This window comes from Culex quinquefasciatus, chromosome 2 (genome assembly GCF_015732765.1).
Source record: "Culex quinquefasciatus strain JHB chromosome 2, VPISU_Cqui_1.0_pri_paternal, whole genome shotgun sequence".
Lineage (NCBI taxonomy): Eukaryota > Metazoa > Arthropoda > Insecta > Diptera > Culicidae > Culex > Culex quinquefasciatus.
Genome location: NC_051862.1, coordinates 22,586,472 through 22,599,206, shown reverse-complemented (window position 1 = coordinate 22,599,206; position 12,735 = coordinate 22,586,472). Strand labels below are relative to the sequence as shown.

Genomic DNA, 12,735 nt, shown 5'->3' with positions numbered 1-12,735 from the left:
AATTGACTTTTTGTTCTTTGGTTTCAATGGGGAAATAAAAGGGAATCGTAAAAAGAACTAAATTTTAAAATTTCATCATGGCCTTCTTTCCTAAAAACGGCTGAGGACCACTTGGTTGTTTAAAAAAAAATCGAAATATCGAAGAGTTTACGCATTTTTTATCCAGTTTCCTTTTTTATGATGCGTATTTTAGTTTCAATTGTAGAAATCCATGTTGATTGATTGATTTCTCAGTATTTCAATTAAAAATCCAGTTTAAAAACAACTTTAGCCTGAATTGAAAAAAAGTTTTCAATCTATTTTATCATTCTTACAATTTAATTTTTTTTTTACGTTTTCAAAAAGCAAAAAAAACAATTCTTTTTCACTGAACACGAGATACGTTTAGATTTCATAGGCTAGTCAAGGTTTTCCAATAAATAAAAATCAACATTATTTACTCAAACGCATAAAAAAGTTCAAAGTGCCCAAAGTTTTTGAACGGCGAGCCAAATTTGAAGCCAAATGTGAAAAAATGTACACTGAAAAAATAAGTAACGTTATTTCCATGTACAGACTGAAAAAATACATTTATCTGATGAATTCATTTTTTTGTCTTGTCCAACCCGTGTGGATCAATCGGACCGCGCACTAGAACCACAATCCAGAGATTGCTGGTTCGAATCCCGCAGCAGCGCTCTAAACATCTAAGTGAAAATATGTGTATCCGGCCGACATCTACAAAGTAACTTCGTTTTTTTAACGCTGGTTCGGCTAAACTCATTCAAAATTTTAAAATTTCATGTATTTTTAGGACATTTTAAATAGTAATAAATAGAAAATTAAATTTTCCATCAATTTTGTTTGAAAAAGCTTCCAAAGAATCTTGAGTTTTTTGTTAAGTGCCTAAAACGGCTTGAGTGTTATTCCTTTGAAAAAAAAAAATAATCGAAAGATAGAAAATATTTTTTTTTTACCTTTTAACAAAAACAAATTAAGCGGATTTTGGCGATTTTTATATTCCGACTTGAATGGTAGGCATTTTCGTCGTTAAAAAAAATAATCTTGAAACCATTTCTGTTGTTTGTAAATTAGAAATAAGTACACAAACTAAATCTTAAACAGTCGCAATCATAATTGGGGGATGTGGACAAACAAACTTTCTGAAACAGTTGAGATTAAAATTTGACAGGAAAACCTAAAGCGCTATCGAATAAGCACTTGGCATAATTACAATTTCAAAATCAAAGGAAAAAAAAAACTGACTGGAAGGATTTGATTAATTTCATCAGTTAAGCTTTGAATGTGATACGCTTCATTTTACAACAGTAAAGTTTCAATTAAAAGGAAATCAAATCGATAACAACATCGTTATTCGATAACCCAACAATATGATCAAATAACTTGTTCGTAACTCGGTCAACAACAACAACCAAGGTAAGATCCAAATTCAACTCTCAACGTAACAATATAAGATCAACTTAGTCAATATTTGCATGATTTTTAATTTTGCACACGTCCTGTATCAATTTGAATTGTTTTTAGCGCCACAGTTTAGAATTGTTTCATTAAATTAAACTAAAACGATGAAGTGGGTGATATTTTTTAACTGTTGAGATTTTTTCAGAGTTGACCAACCATGCGTCTCCATCGAGTGCTGTAACTTAGTGAGAGTGGATTCAAAGGGGACGCGTGGTAGCTCGTTCGGTTTATTTGACGCTCTCTTTTCTTCTCGCAGTTATAGATAGTATAGTTAGCTCTGACTAAAGTTAGGTGTTGCGTGTTTGTATCCTATACGTGTGTGAGTGAGTGAGTGTGTGTGTGTTTGTGTGTACAATTGTATAATTATAAGTAGAAGAATAACAACTCTCTCTTACCTTGCCGCCGTCGTCTATTTACAGCGAGAGTGTGCGCGCCTCTAGATGTTGTACTCCTGGCAGCACTTGGAGCAGTAAAAGTTGGTGTTGATACTGCCGTAGAACTTGCAGCCCTCCGTCCGGCACATCTGGCTCTTGCCGTAGTGACTGCTGGTGGTGGCGCCGCCAGCTCCAGAGGGCGCCATGTTGACCTGCTGCTGCTGCTGGCGGAGCAGCGTTTCCGACGTGTTTGATCCGGAGGAGGACGACGAGGACATTCCGGACGAGGAAGACGCACTGGGAAGTTGCGGCGTTGGCGGTTGCGGGCTCGGGGAGGGAGGTGGAAGAGAGACGCACATGCCGCCCGAGGGCGGGACGCGGTTCAGGATGGTGTTTCCCGGGGAGTAGACGGTCGCGACGATGCCGCCCGAGGTGGCCGTCGCCAGTTTGGCACAGGTGGAATAGTTGGGCGGCGAGTGGTGGCCGTTTTTGGTGCGGTCGGTCGGGCTGAAGCCGTGCCGGTAGTTGGAGGAAGATTGCAGGGATTGGGCGTTGCTGATCATGGCGGCGCGCTGGTCGTTGTAAAAGGTCGAGTGGGACAGGTAGAGGGTTTGGTCGAGCTCGTTGAGCCGGCGCACGCTGGGGAGCCGCTGGATGCGGTCGTGCGACTCCATGTCGGCTTGGGCGTAGAACTTGGACTTGCCGGTGCCGTAGCGGGGCGTGAAGTCGGTGACGTTGATGGTTTCGCGCTTCTTTTGCGTTTCGTAGCATTCCAAGCACATGTAGCTGGTGGCGACGGTGCCGTAGTTGAGGCAGCCCGCGTTGATGCAGTTGACCAGGTCGGTTGTGGGTGGTTCGGAGCCGTAATCGGTCATGTCGTGGCCGGAGTCGACGTATTTGCTGAGTTTGTCGAGCTCGCGACGTTCCTTGGAGCGTTCCAGTTCTAGATATCGTTCCTGGGCGCACTCCAGGTAGTTCTTGATCATCTCCTCTTGGTACTCGTGACGGCGTGCCTTCAGCGTGGCGCACAGGATTCTAAATTTGGGGTATTCTCGGTCCTTGTTCGCCGTAACGTTGGGCTTCTTGTGCGACCCACTTTTACTACCGATCCGCGTGATCGATCCGATGTTCTTCTTCAACTTTTTGCTCATGCTCTTGCCGATGCTTCCGAACTGCTTCGCCACACTCTGCAGCTGCTTGGCGGCCTTGCTCTTCCCGCTCGACGACGTCGGTGGCAGCGACTGATTCGAAGCGGTCATCGCAGCCAGGTTCGTCCCACTGTTGTGGTTCTCGTCGGCGAACACAAACTCCCCATCTGCCAGTCGCTTTTCGTACTCTTCATCCGAGTAATCGTCGTACGTGTCCGGATCTCCGTCCGGACTGTCAGCCGTCGCCGGGGCGTACACAATGTCCAGATATTCCTTCAACAGGGCCACGTGCTCCCGGTCCGTCAACACCCAGTTCCCGTCCGCCCCGTCGTACTCCCGCCAGTCAAAGTCCCGGCCCGGATCGATGCAGAACTGAATCGGCAACAGCTGATTGCTAGCGTCCACCAGCGGAATCAACGCCGGCGGAAAATCCCCAGCCGTCTCCATCGCCACCAGCGCCGAAAAGTGCGCCATGTCGTACGCCAACAACAGCGGCGCTCTATGGCACTCGTTCGAGGGCACCTCAAACGGCAGATACACCCCACCGAACGGAATCGGCGAAAACGCCTCCCCGTTCATGTCCCTCAAGAACACATCCGACACCACGATAATCGTCCTCCTCAAAATGTGCGCCAACGCCAGCACATGAATCTCCTCCAAACTCTCGTACGTCGCGGCATTCTCATCCCCTCCCTCCCCACCGTCCATACTCTTCTCGATCAACAGCGACCTCCTCCTGGAGGCCGCCCCCGCCCCCGAACCCTGCTGACCACTTTTGGAGTTCCTCCTCGGCTCGGGCGACGCAATCGCCACAATCTCCTCCCACTCGCGGGCCCACTCGGACTCGCAGAACACAAACCCGGCCTGCCGATTCAATCGCGTCTGCTGGAAGCGCCACCTCCGGTACAACGCATCCCGGAACTCCTCCTTCGACAGGATGTCGTGCAGCGTCCGCCGCAACGTAAGCCGCCGATCGTGGAAGCCCCACATCGCCAGAGATGCCGCGTGCAGCAGGCAGTTGCCGTCACCTGAAAAAAAAACACCGCAAGTATTACCTCACTAACTCTTCAATGAACTAACCCCCCTTTACTAACCTGTCGTCGCGAGCGGCCACAACTTCCGACAAACGCCCGAGTCGTACCACCAGTTCAGCCGGTTCGTCGCCTCCAGCGAGTTGAGTGTCGAGCTCTCTATCAGATCCTTCTCGAGAAATTTCCTACAAAAAAAAAATAACATCCCACAATGAGTCTCAATTCCCCACTAACAAGGTACCAACAAATCTCACCGAAAGTCGTCCGAGTACTTGGTCAGATCGGGCAGCGTGAACGTGTAGTCCGGCGTGTCGATAAAGTTCAGATTCTTGGCGTTCTGCTCGGCGCAGCCGGACAGCGGGCTGTGAAAGTCCATCTCGAACTCCTGGCGGGCGCGCGACACCAGGTTCACATTTTCCGTGGCCCGCGAGATGCCCCGTTCGAGCTTTTTGCCTGCGGATCAGTTGATGACGACGGCGTGCGGAAATCGATAATCGTTGTCGGAAGGCCGGATGTAATTTGGCAATGGAACATACAAGAAAGGGATACAGAAAAAGAAGGATGATATTAGTGTAGTTATAACCTTGATTGGAGATAGTTTTGTTTGTTGAAATGCCAACGATACTAAGAAGCATGAGGGGAACTTAAAAACTCATTAAAAAAAATCACTGCTTGAAAACATTGAGTATATCTTGGTCTAAATATTATTTCAAAACAAGTTAATAGCAGTTTTCTTTAATTTGGTGTTTTTTTTTTGTAGCTAACCTTTACACCGTTAATTATTGCTTTGTAGGCGATAATTTGAGCTATTTATTGAAAATATCCTGTTTTTGATAATCAGAATTTGCTACATGAATTTATTTATTATTAAATATGCCCAATTAACACTAACACACCACACCACAGCTGGTTCGAGGCGTTTGGCACGGTAAGTCCACGTATCCTTCCTCCTATCTTGATTCTGTGAGTTGTGATCCGTTCACAGAATCTGTATCAACGGCTGATGCAACGCAGTAGGCCTGGCCGCTTTTTTTAAAAACATAACCAACCGGTAACATCATAGTTTATAAAGGTTGTGAAAACATGAAATAAAATTATAATTTATTTAACGTTCCGGCCTTTTGAAAATCGTGAAAAAAAATATGCTAATTGATTTAGTGACTACGGTAAAGTTTTTTGTATTGCCTATGATTTGTTTTGTTTTTTTTTTTTTATAATGCCATTCAAAATACTTTTCAGTGTTTATGCCGCCCATTGGAAACATGGCTTCAGAAGAAACGGCATGTAATTCTATCGAGCACCTATTGTTGGCATATCAGCACTTTGACGTTCAATTACACCTTCACCCGAAATCTAGCAATAAATAGCTCAGAAAAAAGTGGGCCAGCAATTTTACATCAAATGTTTTTTTTAATTAGTATTTAAAATAGGATAAAAAAAAGAACCGATTATTTATCCAAAAAAATAAAATTTATTCTAATTACTTTTGTCCCCTTTCTCCTATTGTCCTCAGTTGGAGTAAAAAAAAATGAAAAAAAATGCAACGGCCTTACATGAAAAACGTTACTTAATCCACCCTTAGGTGGTTGGTGCCTTCCTCACATTTAAAGGGTGCTATCCAAAATGCAAAAAGTGCGTAAATAACACTTAAGTGCTTATAACTTTTGATAGGGTTGTCAGATCTTCAATGTTTTAGACGCATTGGAAAGCTCTTTTGAATACCTATCCAACGATATGTCGCATGAGAGATCCGGACAACGCTTTCATCAACATATCTGAGATCCGGCCTCCAAAAAGCGTATAAATAACACTTAAGTGCTTATAACTTTTGATAGATTTATCAGATCTTCAATGTCTTGGACGCGTTGGAAAGGTCTTTTTAATACCTTTCTAAAAATGTATAGCATGACGGGTTTTCTTACAAAAACCACCCTTTTTACAATCTTCCGGACTTTTGCTAAAATCGTTTTTTTAGCATAACTTTTGAAGCACTTAACTAAACTGCATAATTTTTAATAGCGACTTATGAAACTCCAAGACGGATCGAATGACGCCAAAACGGACAAAATCGGTTCAGCCAATGTCGAGAAAATCGAGTGACAATTTTTTGATCAACATCCCACCACACACACAGACATTTGCTCAGAATTTGATTCTGAGTCGATAGGTACACATGAAGGTGGGTCTAGGAGGTCTAATTGAGAAGTTCATTTTTCGAGTGATTTTATTGCCTTTCCTCAGTAACGTGAGGAAGGCAAAACTATTTCCTTGAATTCGTATTTCCCGATTTCAGCTCCCATACTTCCGATTTGTGTTTCTTTGATTCATTCTAAATTCATTCTAAATAATAATAGAAAAACAAACAAAGCAAAAAAAAAATGCAAAATCCAACATTTATTATTAAAAACATTTAAATTTTTTAATCAGATTTTGTGAATGATTGTTTTGTTATTTTGTAATCATTAAAAAGATGTAATTAAAAAAAGCCTTTGTTTTTTCATATTTCGAGTTTATTTTTAAATTTTAAAATCTTTTAAAATTTCGGTCATTAAAGTTTTTCCAAGATGAAATAAAACCTATAAAAAAAATCCAATACTTGAAGATTTGAAATTTATAAATCTTTCAAAATCTTGGTATTTTTTTAAATTTTTCAAAGTTTAATTTTTTAATGTTAATTTTTTTATTAATTTAAATTTTCGATTTGAATTCAATAAAATGTTTTGAACTTTTTAAATTTTTAAAATGGGTGGTCTTATTATTAATTATTTTGGAAAGCTGAGACCCTTACAAATATTTTTGAAAGTTTTTTTTATTCTTTTTTATATAAATTAACTTATTTTAAATTATTCAACTTTTTCTTTGGATTTGAAATTCTTACATTTGCGAGTTTTAAAAACATGATTTTTGGTTATTTAGAAATTCTTAAGGCCGTTGCAAATATTTTTTATATATTTTATATATTTATATATATTTTTTGGGATTTCTAAATAAGTGTCCACGTGTTTTGTTGATGGTCCGTAAGAGTAATTACAGAGGAATATAAAATTTGTAAAACATGTTGAATTCTATATTCGATTGAAAATGCACACATGAGTAACTCTCTCAACGAAATCAGCCGATTTCGACCATTTTTATTTTTTATTATTTTTATTTGGCTCAAACTTTGTGGGGGCCCTCCCTATGACCAAAGAAACTATTTTGTGTCATTGGATCACCCATACAAGTCTCCATACAATTTTGGCGACTGTCCATACAAACAGATGTTACTTTTGAGTGAAATTTCTAATCAATTTGGTGTCATCGGCAAAGTTGTAGGTATTCTTGAGGACAATTGAAAAAGAACAGATACAAGAAAAAAACAAATGCAAATTTTTTAATCAACTTTTTTTTACAAAAACTCAATTTCCTAAAATATGTATTTTTTAATTTTTGAGATTTTTTGATATGTTTTAGGGGATAAAAATCCGCAACTTTTGAGCTATAGAGAAACATGGTAAAAAAATCTGCCGCAGAGTTATAAATTTTTGAAAAAATAGTGATTTTTAGAAAAAATCGAAATTTTATACAAAAAAAATGTTTTTCATGTAAAATTGAATTTGCAATCGAAAAGTACATTACAGATTTTTTGATAAAGAGCTCCGGTTTCAAGATATAGCCACCGAAAGTTTGATTTTAGCGAAATATTTGCAGTTTTCTGATTTTTAAAAACAATGACCATGTGTGACCTATGAATTGTCTAAGAGTCATTGAAGATTGGACCTCTGGTTGCTGAGATACAGCGGCTTTAAGAAATAGAAACAGGAAAATTGAAGTTTTCGAAGTTCTCACCCAACAGCCCACCATTTTCTAATGTCGATATCTCGGCAACTAATGGTCCGATTTTCAATGTTAAAACATGAAACATTCGTAAAATTTTTCGATCTTCTCAAAAAAAATATTTTTTTAAATTTTTCAATCAAGACTAGCATTTTAAATGGGTGTAATATTTAATGTTTGGCCCTTTTAAAATGTTAGTCTTGATTTAAGAAAATTCAAAATATTTTTTCATAGAGCTCGGAAAATTTCACGAACGTTTCATGTTTTAGCATTGAAAATCGGACTATTAGTTAGTATTAATTTTATAGCAAATTTTCTGAACTATTTAAAACAAAATATTTTTAGAAATGGTCACTATTTAAAAAAATAAAAAACTGCAAATATTTCGCTAAAATCAAACATTCGGTGGCTTTATCTTGAAAACAGAGCCTTTTATTAAAAAATCTGTAAAGTACTTTTCGCTTGGAAATTCAATTTTACATTAACAATTTTTTTTATTGTTTTTGCATGAAATTTTGATTTTTTCAAAAATTCATAACATGGCGGCAGATTAATTGACCATGTTTCTCTATAGCTCAAAAATTGCGGATTTTTGTCTCCTAAAACATATCAAAAAATCTCGAAAATCAAAAAATATGTATTTTGAGAAATTGAGTTTTTTGTAAAAAAAAAGTTGATTAAAAAATCTGCAATTTTTTTTCTGTGTACCTATTTTTTTCTAAAAGTCTTATAAAATACCTACAACTTTGTCGAAGACACCAGATTGATCAGAAAATTCATTCAAAAGTTACAGCTGTTTGAATATTTACGTACCATTTTTGTATGGACAGCAGCCAAAATTGTATGGAGACTTGTATGGGTGAATCAATGACATAAAATAGCTTCTTTTGTCATAGGGAAGGCCCCCACAAAGTTTGAGCCAAATAAAAAAATACAAATAAAATCCGCTCACATGACCGATAAACAGTGTGTTCAGTGTATAGCTTAAAATCACCAGTTTTTTTTATCAATTCTAGTCAATCAATTTTATTTTTTGCCCTCTGATTTTTAGGGGATATGTTGAAAGAAGAGGACACAGATTTTAAATAAAATTTACAGTATTTTTGTTTTTTTTTTTCTCTTAATTTTATGAATTTTAATATTTTATAAACATTTTTTGTAGCATATTTTATCATAATTTAGAATATAATTTTTTAACGATTTTTTTTTAATTACTGAAATCAAATTTTATCTCGAAAGATGCTTTATTTACCACAAAACTTGTTTAAGTAGGGGAACAGCATCTAATTCCAGCGTGCCTCCAATGTTGGCAGGTCAGAACTTTGACATTTAATTAAGCCAATTAAAAGCGTTTTCAACTGAAATCGAGCGATAAATAGCTCAATCAGAAGTGAGCAAGCAAGTTTCTATAAAAAGTTTTGCAAAATTAGTTGTTTGAAAAGTGAAAATCAGCAAATTGGATGGAGTTAGGAGCGACAGCTTAACCTGCCAAACATACGAGAATTTACCCTATATGCATTTTTATTACAGCTGCCTTTAAAAGTTCGAGACAATATTCGTGAAATATGATTTTTTGAAAACAAACCCAGGTTTTTCAACGCGCCACGCGCAAAAAAGGTAAAGTGACTAAACTAAAACTAAACAAAACTAAAACTGCGATAACTTTAAAATTTCAGCGATGACTCTTTCTTTTTTGGGTACCAAAAGTTGCGTCTTTCAATTATAATAACTTCGGTTTATCGCAGTTTTAGTGAAAAAAACGTTGATTTTTTCACGTCTTCATCATTTTAACGTTTTTGCAGTTTTTTAGTTCAATTTTTTTTTTTTTCAAATAATCATATTTTGGGAACGTACGAATCGACACCTCTATTTTTTATATTTTTCCGAGGAATCCGATAAAAGTATTTTTAGACATATCTAGAGTATTTAATAAAGTTCTATAAACATATAAAAGACAATAGCTTCAACTTAGATAAACTTATTTTATACTATAATAAAAATCAAAATCATAGAACAACAAGGAAATTTTCCACAATTCCCAACTGTGAAGTGCAAGTCTACCCTGTAACAGAACGTATCAAGCTGGAAAGGAGTCAGAAAATAGAAAAAAAAGCACTCGTGCAATAACAGTAACCATTTAGGACAAATAATATCTATGATTCTCTCGCAACTATACTCAGGTAACAGTAACGGAAACACATATAGATAGACGCTTTTAAAGGAAATGAAAACTACTCTCTCGATGGAAAGTGAGCCCTGAACAACAGCGGGAAAAAGAAGAAAAAAGAAAAGTGCTAAGGTGTAATCGAGAAAAAGGTGAAAAAATCAAGCACACAAACATTCCATAAAAAAAAGTCACATGCGACACACCACGTACAGTCAAAAATGTCAATCGAGTCGGTTTTGGTAAGCGCGGGCTTCAGCAGCATCGCCGTCGTCGTCGTTCCGTTGCTGGCACTGCCGCCGCCGTTGGCACCGTAATGATAGTGCAACGGCAGGTGATTGTTGTGGCTCTGGTGATGGCTGTTTGAGGACGTCGATTTCGCAGAAGAAGGATGATGCTGGAGGTGGTGGTGGTGATGGCTGGAAGAGGACGTTGTCGTCGCGGTCGCGGTAGACGTCGTTGTTCCACCGTAATCGCCGCTGCTGCTGCCGGTGCTGGAACGTGGCCCGACCACCGGATGTTGGATCGGTTGCTGACGGTGCAAGCTGACGCTGCTGCCGCCGAGGCCGTTCCGCTTATTGCTAGCGGAAAGTAGCGGAAGTTGTGATGCGGAGGAACTTGCGGCGGCTTTCATTAATATCTCATTGTCGTTTTTCTTGTTGTTAAAGTACTCGGTTGTTGATGTATCTGTGGACGTTTGTGTGCGTGGTTGTGCAGCGGCAGGTAGGACACAGGTGGCGGGGAGTTGGACCGGTTTTCGAAAACGAGAAATGGGACGAGAAAATATGGAAAGATGATATATTAACAGATATCGATTTGAGCGGGTTCTAAACTAGGGTTGAGATGGTTCTAGCGGCAAAACTAGCTATACCTAAATACCTAATCATTTCAACTGAAATATAAACTAATGCATGTCTTCATCAATTGCATGATTTTTACCAGCAAGGTCAAAGTTTTGGTGATCTATCTATGTATTTTTATTATTGATCCTTGCACTGTAACATGGATTTGGCCCACACTTTTCTCTCGCACTTTTGACAACAAAATTTCCAAAAACTAGGCAACCAGCAGTTGTTTATTTACATTTCCAGCCGCAGTTTCCACCAAACTGGACATTCGCTCTTTAAAATTGCGATTGACAGGTGAGCAACATCGGCTCGCTTTGATCATTTTTGGAGAAAATTAAAATTTCCCAAGCCAGTTTGACAAGTCGCAATAGTGCGATCAATAGCGAAGTCCAAGTTATGGGCTATTTACAATCACTTAGCTTAGAACATCTAAGTAAAGTAGTTACTTAGGAAAGTACGCAACTTACGGCTGTCATCCACAATCAACTTAGAAATTTTGCTGGGCTGATATACGTTGCTATGCAGTTGTTTGTTTACCTTTGATATTGAAACGTCAACTTACCGTAGATTTTGAAATTTTTCAAACCATACGTCAGTTTCTAATTTGATTACTTTTCCATTGTAGAAGCTCGGCTTCATTTCCATTGATTCAAATTCCTAAGCTAAGTGAAATTTTCTAAGCTAAGTGATTGTAGATAGGCCATTAGTGAGAATTGCGCAATATACAGACAATATTTTAACACCAACTAAAAACTATTTTGAAACGCTTAATAGTAGTTTATGCAACAAGTTGCAAAAAGAGGATTTTTTCAGTACGACTCGTACATTTATGCTACGAGGTTCACCGAGTTGGATAAATACGAAGAGTGCTGTAAAAATCAAATTTTGCAACGAGTTCAATACAACATTTTTTGCAATTCCAAAAAGCACACACTGAGTGAAATTTTATGTCAAATTTTCATGTATTTTGTCAATAAATCGTTTAAATCAAAAAAATTATGAAAAGTGTTACTTTTCAGCATTTCTTTGAAAAGTGTTGCTATGCGATTCTGTTATTTTTGGTACAGAAAAGTAGGCTATTTCGTCGTTCAAGAATGACAGGAAAAGTAAATAGTTTCACGACGGAATTGCAAAAACAATATTTTGAGTACTTTTTAGGCATTGCTCAATCGACCGATTTCGAGTATTTTTATTTTTAATATATTTTTATATTTCTCTCAAACTTTATGGGAGCCTTCTCTGTGATCCAAAATATCAATTTTAACAAGTCATTGGTTCACCTACACAAGGTTCCAACTGTTAACCACAGATAATTACAAAAAAATGCCGGCGAGACGTGATTTTTAATTTTGAAAATTGCATTTGTGTTGTGTAGAGAAGATACTCAAAAAATGTTTAAATCAGTTTTTAATGTAAATTAATTTAAAAAAATCGAAAATTTTACTGCAATTTTGTCTAAGAAACATTGAAGCTCGATTTAAACATTTTTTTGAGTATCATCTCTACACAACACAAACACAATTTCCTAAGATACAGCGGATAAAGGAAAAAAAACAGAAAGATAACAATATTAGGAGGACTCAGAAAACTTAAAAACAAACAAAAAAAAACCCGATTTAATATCACCAGAGGTGAAATAGAGCCTTTCTTACAAAATGATGAAACTCCGAGATATATTTTGGTGCAATTATTTTTTCAAAAACATAATGATACCATCCAGTGAGAATTTTACCTAAAGCTTCGAATCTTTTAAGGGTTAACCTCAAATGCCATTTTTTTTTTTAATTTCAGAAGTACATTATTTGTCGCAAGACATTTAAATTTAATTAAGAAAAACATATTGGATTGACATCATTAGAAAAAAAAATAAAGGGTACTCAGTCTATAATGTAA

General features: G+C 37.7%; 1 protein-coding gene across 3 annotated transcripts in view; it reads right to left on the bottom strand.

The window, feature by feature from the left end:
- Window positions 1–321: 321 nt before the first annotated feature.
- The window catches only part of LOC6054456 (OTU domain-containing protein 7B), a 66,702-nt gene continuing 54,288 nt past the window's right edge, over window positions 322–12,735 (bottom strand). For 2 of the 3 annotated variants that reach the window (XM_038252831.1, XM_038252830.1), the window contains exons 2-5: window positions 10,208–10,681; window positions 4,269–4,467; window positions 4,078–4,199; window positions 322–4,011 (exon numbers count right to left, since the gene is read on the bottom strand). In XM_038252831.1, the coding sequence (XP_038108759.1) occupies window positions 1,898–4,011; window positions 4,078–4,199; window positions 4,269–4,467; window positions 10,208–10,628 (2,856 nt within the window). In that variant the 5' untranslated portion in view covers window positions 10,629–10,681 and the 3' untranslated portion in view covers window positions 322–1,897. The remainder of the gene's footprint in view (window positions 4,012–4,077; window positions 4,200–4,268; window positions 4,468–10,207; window positions 10,682–12,735) is intronic. The other variant, XM_038252832.1, reaches the window with a different exon arrangement.